Raw genomic sequence first — 10740 nt, forward strand, 5'->3', positions numbered from 1 at the left:
GCTCTGTTTTCACCGCTAGAAAAATCACTCATCGACAGTATGCTGGCTCTGTTTTCACCGCTAGACGAATCACTCATCGACAGTATGCTGGCTCTGTTTTCACCGCTAGACGAATCACTCATCGACAGTATGCTGGGGTTGCGTTCACGAGTCCCGGGTCTTGAATCAGAATGGGAGATAGTTGTCCTCCCACGGGCTGCACTGGTAGGTGTGACAGAAGCACTAGCACCTGTCCTGTGTGACGATGGACCTGTTGCACGTGCAGAAGAAGCAGGTCGTCGAGAAGTCGGGTCAGAACCATCGCCATCTTCCACAGGGGTGCTGAAGACGGTTGGTGCTCCGTTCACCAAGGGAGTATGACCTACTCTGTTGACTTCGGTGTTGCCTGCTGCAGTAGCATGTCCGTTACTTGGCGCATTACCGACCGAAAGTCCTCTGTCTCCGTTAACCATGGAACCATGGACTGATCTTCTCTCTGCATTGGTTCCTTCAGTAACAAGACCATTAGTAAGCGCATCATGGGTAGAATGTTCTCTTTCTCCGTTCATCAAAGATCCACGATCTAGTCTGCTGCCAGACGCAGTGAAGTGCCCATTACTGATAGCACTTCCAGCAGAATGTTCACAGTCTTTTCTCAACACATGCGCACATTGCGGTGAAAATCGTCGGTGAATTTCCACGGGGTTGTCGGTTTGTGCCCACCCAGAGTACCGCATGTGACAGCTGTAACACGTCATCTCGTCACCTTGGCCCCGGAAGTAGAACCCCTCGTCAGCAAGCTTGACCCTTGACACCGGAAATGACGACGGCAGTGCGGCGAGCGTTGCTAGGCGATATCCAAGGTGAGCAAGGTCAATATCAGGGTTACGTGTTGGGTCGGGCAGAAACCGGGTCACATTTTGGGTCATGTGACTCTCTTGCAAGGCCATCCTTATTCAATAGGAGGCTCAATCGCTGTTCACAAACTCCTCAACGGTATGACTGACGCAAGCCACTTCTACAATTTGCATAATTATGGTGTCAATCACCTTTGGCAATGTTTTCCAAAACCTCGCACGATAAATTCACTTTGCTTGTCACCATGCGATTTTGTTTTCAGCGGCATGTTTAGGATAGATGCGATCAATAATACGAAATACACACCCATCCCTGTGTTATATCGGTGTATCCTAGCAGAAAATATCCAATACAAATCAAAAGTGTGTCAATAAGAATGATTGATGGTTAGGTCTTGATTGATGGTTAGGTCTTGATTGTTTGCGATCGGTCTGGAATCCCCGACACGACCTGAAACATATCACACAAAAACTGACCTTAGGCAGTGATATTAAACAGTTATGGCGGGCATGTAAGTTTGTAAGGGGGATGGGGGGGGGGGGGGAGTGCGTGCGTGTGTATGTGTTTAAGCGAGTGCCTGCAAGCGTGCGTATGTGTGTCCGTGTGTGTGTCCGTGTGTGTGTATGTATGTATGTATGTATGTATGTATGTATGTATGTATGTATGTATGTATGTATGTATGTATGTATGTATGTATGTATGTATGTATGTATGTATGTATGTATGTATGTATGTATGTGTGTATGTATGTATGTATGTATGTATGTATGTATGTATGTATGTATGTATGTACTAGAATGAATACCCGCTTCGCCGGGTAGCCGGCTTCGCCGGGAAGAAGTACTTAGAGCCGTACGCCGGCTTCGCCGGGTCCGAACAATGGACCCGCCAAGCTTAGGTCCCTCCCAGATTCGTGGAATGGGAACAGCACGAAAATGATTCAGTGGCCATAATGCCATTCCTGACCATATCGAGTCCCATCCTTGTCGACGAATGTAACCGTGTTAATCACCTTTGGAGGCGAACTCCACTCAAACAGGATTGAGCAATTTATAGCTTATCTGTAAGCCCTTTTGAACTGTTATGGCTTTTCAAAGGAAGGCCAGTACATACAAATACACAAAAGCCGCCAGACCACATCACAAACAGAACTGAACAATCCCCAGGTGTTGCTCACATAGAGAGACACACACACACACACACACACACACACACACACAAACACAGAGAAGCCGTATCTATAGAGAGATAGATGACAGTGTATTTTTCGCGTGGCTATAAATTGATTCGACCTTTGCACTTTTACAGTGAGGATAATTTACGGGTCCAATTTACGTTCTGGACACTGCGGTGACCTTCTAAAAATAGTAACAGAACGCCGGGAATATCCGAAGACGCCCCACTAATACTATAGTGCACCATACGAAGGAAGGGAGGTAAACGCTGAAAACCTGGAGAAGATGAGAAGATAAGGAAGAGTTACTTATAATGGTGAAATGAACACAAAAACCAAAATCGGTTCAGCGCTGCGCGCTGAGAGCACGTGTTGAAATATCTCATCGATGATATTGTGTCCGGGGTGTAGCTGAATACGGTGTCCAAATTTGAAAAAGATCCACCGAGAACTTTGGCTTTGGTGTGTCGGTATGGGGGCCCGGGTAGCTGAGGTGGAACCAAAATAGCTGAGGTGGAACCAAAATCGGTTCAGCGCTGCGCGCTGAGAGCACGTGTTGAAATATCGACCAGGTTGTGTCCTGTCCCGGGTCTACCTGAATATGCCCACCAAATTTGAAGCAGATCCATCGAGAACTTTGGCCGTGCATCGCGAACTCACAGACAGACACACAGACACACAGACAGACACAAGTCGTATATATATATAAATAATATAGATGTATGTATTTATGTATGGATGTGTGCGTGTGTGTGTGTATAAGTATGTATGTGTGCGTGTGTGTGTATGCTTGCGTGCATGTGTATTTACGAGAGAGAGAGAGAGAGAGAGAGAGAGAGAGAGAGAGAGAGAGAGAGAGAGAGAGAGAGAGAGAGAGAGAGAGAGAGAGAGAGAGAGAGAGAGAGAGAGAGAGATGAAAATGAGAATTTTTTTTTTTTTTGGGGGGGGGGGGGGGGGAGGGAGGGGGGCAGTGGGATAAATGGACCGAGAAGTGCATAAAACACCATAAAAAAAAAACCATCAAAACAAAATAACACCAAAACCTTATCCGAATGAAGGGGTGGGTGGTTTAGGAATGGAAGGGGGGGGTGGGGGGTGGGAGGCGAGGAGCAGAATATATTTGTCAGTAATCACAAAAGCATTTCATTGGAGTGCTCTAACAAACTTCATTTTGTTGTCATGTGCCTGTGTCTCTTCTTTCGATTTGGAAAGATACTGTTCCCCCGTCATTTTAGTGCAATGTAGATTATTTTCTCCACATTACCGACACATGCCTGAGTGGAAACTGTCCTAATTAGAACAGAAACAAGTCGCGTAAGGCGAAAATACCGTGTTTTTAATCCAAACATATCATATCTATATGTTTTTGGAATCAGGAACCGACAAGGAATAAGATGAAAGTGTTTTTAAATTGATTTGGAACATTTAATTTTGATAATAATTTTTATATATTTAATTTTCAGAGCTTGTTTTTAATCCGAATATAACATATTTATATGTTTTTGGAATCAGCAAATGATGGAGAATAAGATAAACGTAAATTTGGATCGTTTTATAAATTTTTATTTTTTTGTACAATTTTCCGATTTTTAATGACCAAAGTCATTAATTAATTTTTAAGCCACCAAGCTGAAATGCAATACCGAACCCCGGGCTTCGTCGAAGAATACTTGACCAAAATTTGAACCAATTTGGTTGAAAAATGAGGGCGTGACAGTGCCGCCTCAACTTTCACGAAAAGCCGGATATGACGTCATCAAAGACATTTATCAAAAAAATGAAAAAAACGTTCGGGGATTTCATACCCAGGAACTCTCATGTCAAATTTCATAAAGATCGGTCCAGTAGTTTAGTCTGAATCGCTCTACACACACACACACACACACACACGCACGCACGCACACACATACGCACATACACCACGACCCTCGTTTCGATTCCCCCTCGATGTTAAAATATTTAGTCAAAACTTGACTAAATATAAAAAGGAAGCCTTTTGTATTATTTTGTTTGTCTGTGCACTTAAAATACCGTTGGGTCGATATATTTGTGAATGTATTGTTTTGTCAATAACAAACGTTCCAACAACCTACCTTTCTTGTTTTTTGATTCTGAATTTTGGAACGTTGGCAGTCTCTTTGCTTTTGCTTTTGTATTCCGAAAGGTTTCAAGTTAGTCTTGGCTAATTAGAACAGAAAATCAAAACTTGACTAAATGTAAAAAAGGAAGTCTTTTGTATTCTGAAAGGTTTCAAGTTAGTCTCGGCTAATTACCAGCATTTTGAAGTAGAGTGTGAATGACACTGCCCTAGCAGACGACATGGAGAAGCGCTTCGTTCATTAGGTTGGTAGGGCACTGGACTTGTGATCCTAAGTCGCAGGTTCGAATCCCGGCAGGGACGGACACGGGTCAACTTTATGTGCAGACTCAGAGACGGTAGCCATGTCCCACCCCCGTGTCACCACAGTGGCACGTAAAAGACCTCGGTCATTCTGCCATAAATGCAGGTTGCTGATTACACCTAAACACGCATACACCTGGGTAGCGCGACTCTTGTCGCTGCTAGCTTTCCCCTGGGAAGAAGCGACCCGACTTTCCCAGCATTGCAATAATAAAGTGAATAAAATAAAATGAAAGAAAGTCAGTTTGTCGATATACAGGTGCTATTCATCTCTTAGTGCTCTATAATATTTCAATAACTCAAAGTATACTGATAACCATACTCAATCTTTTCTAAAGCGTTCATTCAGTAAGTGAGAGAACATATCAGTTGTTAAATCGCCTCTTATCAGAGACAGTGGGCTAAGAGATCAATGAAACAGATCACTTATACGGATACAATTCTAAAGTCAAGAAGTTTATTTGTTATGTTCACAACGATGTCAGTAGAACAGAAGTAAAGAGAACACAGGTAAAATTCCACTCGTGCAAAACACGAGTGTACGTGGGAGTTTCAGCCCACGAACGCAGAAGAAGAAGAAGATGACAACTCGGCAAAAACTTGCCAGAGGAGAATAGTCTCCCAGCCAAAGCAATTGAATTTGCCACAGGGCCATGAGCAAAACTCTCCAAGCCAAAACAATTTCAAAGCTGGAACAAAAAATGTACAATTTACCCGAAACGATTAAACACAGCTTTCGGGTGTTTTTTAATCTAAGATGTACATAAATATACCACTCCGACCATAAGGAAACAAACAAACAAACAAACAAAAAAAGACCGAGAAGAGCCGAGTCAATCCGAGACTAACCGAGAGGACCACGGCTGTTCCAGGCAAGCGAAGGCCAGCGGTAAAAATAGCCAGCGGGGCGATATCACGTTGTCTGCACGTCGCTGGGCATATCAGCGCAGTTCAACGTTGCCAGAGACCAAAGAAGCGCTTTACTCAGGTCGCAGCGCGCGGCGGCTCACTGGAGGAATGTTTGAAACCTATCTGTGCTCGACTGCGAGCAGATCACAGGCACATTACACCCAATAAAGTTTGGACTTGTACTGGCAGAGCGCGAATGCAAATTCTTGTAGGCATACACAGACGCAACATAGCATATACAGACAATAACACCCACAACACTTCAACAGCATATGAAAGGAATAAAAATAAATCCGCAAATCGCGCACAATACACCAGTTAGAAAAACAAGGAGTACCAAAGCGGCGTGCAGAAACTAAACTGACTCGGAGAGAAGAAACATTTATCACACGATGTGGATAGCAAACATTAAAATAAAACAGATAAGTCAAGCAAAAAATAAACACAAATATCGAAAACACAATAAACAAAGGTGAAGCAAACAAAAAGAGATGCTTGCCGACAGTCAGTGTGTGTGTGCGTGGTTTGTGCGTCAGCGGGTACGTGTGTGTGTCAGTGCGTGTGTGAGTGTGCGTGCGCGTGCATGTGTGCGTAGGCTACGTTCTTGCGTGCGTGCGTTCGAATGAGAAAGAAGAGAGAGAGAGGATTGAAGAATGAGGTCACGCTATCTGTCACATGAATACATATACACACACTGAAGGCTACCTCGGACACTTTCTTTATTTGTTTCTTTATTTGGTGTTTAACGTCGTTTTCAACCACGAAGGTTATATCGCGACGAGGGAAAGGGGGGGAGATGGGACAGGGGAAAGGGGGGAGATGGGATAGAGCCACCTGTTAAGTGTTTCTTGTCCACAAAAGCACCAATCAAAAAACCGCTCCAGGGGCCCGCAACGCAGCACAATACATGACCTTACTGGGAGAACGCAAGCCTCCAGTACAAAGGACCAAACATTTCCCACATACTGCTTGACCAAAATCTTTACAAACATTGATCACATTCTACACAAGAACCACCCAACAAGGGTCAAAGGAGAAACAGAATCCGTTAGTCGCCTCATACGACATGCGGGGTGCAGAGAAATAAGGATGTGGAAAAGAAGACTTTTGGTAAGTGAAATAAAGGTGATGGATCCAGTCAGGTAGAAATAAGACAACAAGAAAAGAATTGGAAAACTGCAGGGAATAGTAGGGAGAGTTTTCTTGGAAGGAAATATAGGTGAAAGGACTGGTAAGGCAGAAATAAGACAAAAGAAGAGAAGAAACAGAACCGTTAGTCGCCTCTTACGACATGGCTGGGTAGCATCGGGTAAATTCTTTCTAGTCCCAACCAATATGGGACTCCCCCTAACCCGCGGGGGGTACCTCGGACACGAACACTTGCCAACAACTGTGGTTGGACATGCTTATGAAATGGAATATTTTTTCGACATGATTTCTGGACATACGAATCCCGATGTGTTGCCTACTGATGTTGCGAATGATGAAGGTTTTGAGTTGACTGACCTTGAGGAGGGATTGCATCAGGCGTTTATCGTCTCAAATTATATCCTTGCTACTTTTCAGGAGTCAACTATTGCCATTCATGGTAACTTGGATAGTCAATGTTTTTATTTGTTTGATTCCCATCAACGAAACAGAAATGGTAACCATTCTTCAAATGGGGTCGGCCCGCTATTGCGCGGGTCCGCTATTGCGCTAGTCTGCTATTGCGGGGATTAGGGTTAGGGTTAGGGTTAGGGTTAGGGTTAGACCCGCACAATAGCGCCCCGCGCAATAGCGGCCCCGCGCAATAGCGGCCCAGCCCCCTTCAAATGGCGCTGCAGTTTTGATGTCATTTAATTCCTTTGCAGAATTGATTGATTTTCTCAAAAGCCATTATCAATGTGTTTATCAATTAACACCTGTTCATTTCTGTCCAACTGCAATGCAAACTCAATGTGGAGGAAACAAGAATTCATTACAAACAAGTCATCCCTGTACATCAACAGATTTATGTACCTCAATCAATACTGCTAGTATGAGTGACAGGAATCTAAAAGAAAAAAACAACCAAACGCAAATGTACCACTACTTCTACGACTCGTTTGAATGTAAAACAGAAATGTAACACTATCTGTGACAATGCCGGTCCAACGACTCGTTTGAATGTAAAACAGAAATGTAACACTATCTGTGACAATGACGGTATAGATCGAACCCACAACTACGAAAATTTGTGTCAGACTTTTTTTAACAGGAAAATATGCCTCTGTTCAACAGTAACCAAAACATGGAAGATGTTTCTGAAATTTTACAGAAATGTAACACTATCTGTGACAATGTTGCTTTTGAATTGAACCCACATCAGCTTAAATCTGTGTCTGACTGTTTTGTTGAACAGGAGAGAATGTTCCTGTTCAACAGTAGCCAAAACACTGAATCTGACGTTTTTGAATCTTTTCTGTCATCTAACCCAATCGCTCATGACTTCATCGATCTTGAACATGCCTACTTTTCAAAGAAAGACAGACGAAAGCGAAATCTGCATGTTAGCCATCTGCCTGAAATGGTCAATGCACTTTTGTACAATTGTCACAGCTGTTATGCACTTTTGTGAAATGGTCAGTGCTGTTGTGCACTTATGCAAAACTTGGTGTTGTGCTGTTAACATTTGAACAAAATAGTCACAATAATGTTTTGTGCGCCCCCATGTATGTGTTCTGTGCTAATAATGCACGGTTGTGAAATGTCCGTTCAAATTTTGTGGCACTATGTAATTGTTAGTGCATCCTCCTGCGGATGCTTCGTGCTAAAAATGCACTTCCATTAAAATATTGTACGCTCATGTCAACTGGTACTATATTTTCAATTGTTTCTCTGTCAATTTCAGATGTTTGTTTCCAATTACTTCAGTATCTCCCTGTTGCAATTCCAGGTGATTCATTATTCATGTGCCAATTTGAGGTGTTTAATTCTGATTCCTGTATTTACAGTGTAAAATTAAAACTATTGTTTTCAAACATTCCTATGACACCTGGTAATGGTTCTGTGTTTTTTTTTAATTTGTATTTTGTTTTTCTGCAATAAATATTTGAAATGGATCTGAGACTGACTTACTACTTTTAGCACTCTTTTTCACCACATTCCCACGTACAGATATTGCAATATCAACTCATCCTTTCTACCTGTTTCAAACAAGCTCTATTTTTTAATTAAAAAGGTTGTTTTTTTCTTGTGGCTGTTTGATCAATTCATAGCAAGCATTGACTGAAATAAACAATTTATATATCCAGCACAACATGCAATTCATTAACTTTTGACCCTAACCTTTAACACTTCCCAAAATAAATCGTTGGTGGACATTGCATCGACGCTGTTCATTTTGAATGAACATTTTTCTTGTTCTCTCTTTGGTCGGTTTCCCTACAAAACATCATACATTTGTTCCCTATTGAGTGCGCGCGTGTGTGTGTGTGTGTGTGTGTGTGTGTGTGTGTGTGTGTGTGTGTGTGTGTGTGTGTTGTTGCATACCTAGAACCACAGGTACATGTTACACCGTCTGTCCCCATCAGAGCTCTCTTCGCGCATTGAAGGATATTCTTTGATTATATATACACATAATAAGAATAGTGACCCTCCACCACGGAATGAGTCGCATGTCGACCTTTGCATGATTTTCATATTTTTACATTTTTCTAAAGAGTTTTTAATGCTCTATCTAGTGGTGAAAACCGTTTTAGAAAAGAGCGAACACTTTTTGAGTTATAAGCCTGTGACTAAGGTGACCCTCACACTTTTAACAGACACCCCCCGGATTTAGCCTAGCGCAGAACCGCGCGAGGTGACATGCGACTCATTCCTTGGTGGAGGGTCACAATTAATAGTATCTTTCAACACGATTATGAAATAGACTGCTGATGTCAGATTTATTTTTGGATCTGGTTTTAGAAGTAGGTCTGCACGGGGACATAGAGTTTCTTTGGGGAACTATGTTGTGTGTGTGTCTGACTGCTGGTGGTCGGGTATATGTGTTGATTTGTGTTCACATGTGTGTGTGTGTGCGTGCGAACTTGCATGCGTGTGTGTGTGTGTTTATGTGTGTGTGTGTGTGTGTGTTTATGTGTGTGTGTGTGTGTGTGTGTGTGTGTGTGTGTGTTTATGTGACACATTGTGTGTATGTTTATGTGTGCGTATGTGTGTTTGTGCTCGTGTGTGTGTATGTGTGTGTGATTGTGTGTGTATGTGCGCGTGTTTGTGCACGTTTGTGAGAATGTGTGTATGTGTTTGTGTTTTTGCCTGTGTGTATGTGTGCCGGCCGTGCATGTGTTTGTTATGTTCACGATGTCAATAGCATGTGTGTGTGAGCGTGCATAGTGCGTGTGTGTGTATGCGCGCGCGCGCGCGCGCGTGTTGATCTGTACTCTCAATATTCAATGTTATCTCTAATCTAAAACGTTTTTGTAATGCCTTCCACATAGTTCAACTAAAGTCTTTCACTTATAAGCTTTTTCAAAATGATATTTCAATGCGAGTAAAATTAATGTACACTAGCAACTCGCAACTATATCTTTTGAATCGACACTCTTAGATCTTTTATGACACTGTCAGTCATTAGTTAAGTAAGAGATCTTTTAATCGCTACCAAGTCAAGCGAACTCACAAAGTGACAGCAATATTTCAGGTTGTGCTTGCCTGACAGTTGCGCAAAGGTTCAAGTTCTACAACTCGATACAAAATATTTACGAGTAAAATACAGAGTTACTCCTCTTCAGCGCGCTCAAATTATTCTAAATTTTCAAGTGACAACGATAGTCCCCTTTTCTCGGAAATCAGTTTGAAATCGACGCTTTTAACTGTTTAGGAGAAACACAAGTACAGAATCTATTACAGGTGTTTAGCCAAGCATTAGTGACCGACACTTTCCCCACTAACGAATGAACTATGGAGTCACTGAAAAAAACCTGACAAAATTGAAAGAAAGGAAAAGAAAAGAACTTGAAAAGTAAAGAAAAAGAGCGTTTAAAAAGAGAAGAAAAACTTAGCTTACCTTCGTGCTACTCTGCAGAATTAACTTCTTGCATCAAGAAGAAATACAGAGCAGTATGAGCACCGATAGCAGTCTGCTACGAGTGACCGACTTTCCAGTCGCAACTCAGTCAATATTTGTTATGGCTAGACGTAGGTCAAGGTTATTTTGCTTGATTACATAGAGACATGTATCAACCAGTCGATTCCACTTCCAGCTGGATATGTGTAGTTTCAATGACAGCAACAACAAGTGCATTATTTCTATGTGTGTGTGTGTGTGCGCTAGTGTGTGTGTGCGCGCTAGTGTGTGTATGCGTGCGTGATTGGATGTTTGTGTGTTTGTGAGAGAGAGAGAAAGAGAGAGAGAAAGAGAGAGAGAGAGAGTTTGCAACACCAACTCAAGCTCAGA

The 10740-nt window shown here is 42.3% G+C and overlaps 2 protein-coding genes across 2 annotated transcripts in view; both read right to left on the reverse strand.

Moving 5' to 3' along the window:
* LOC138961069 (uncharacterized) overlaps positions 1-4522 on the reverse strand; it is a 6659-nt gene extending 2137 nt beyond the window's left edge. The window contains exons 1-2 of the mRNA XM_070332662.1: positions 4285-4522; positions 3-1287 (exon numbers count right to left, since the gene is read on the reverse strand). Of these exons, the coding sequence (XP_070188763.1) occupies positions 3-929 (927 nt within the window). The 5' untranslated portion in view covers positions 930-1287; positions 4285-4522. The remainder of the gene's footprint in view (positions 1-2; positions 1288-4284) is intronic.
* LOC138961401 (inhibitor of apoptosis protein-like) overlaps positions 1-10458 on the reverse strand; it is a 24488-nt gene extending 14030 nt beyond the window's left edge. The window contains exon 1 of the mRNA XM_070333018.1: positions 10351-10458. The gene's annotated coding sequence lies outside the window, so the exon portion shown is untranslated. The remainder of the gene's footprint in view (positions 1-10350) is intronic.
* Between the last annotated feature and the right edge of the window lie 282 nt (positions 10459-10740).

This window comes from Littorina saxatilis, linkage group LG3, assembly GCF_037325665.1.
Source record: "Littorina saxatilis isolate snail1 linkage group LG3, US_GU_Lsax_2.0, whole genome shotgun sequence".
Lineage (NCBI taxonomy): Eukaryota > Metazoa > Mollusca > Gastropoda > Littorinimorpha > Littorinidae > Littorina > Littorina saxatilis.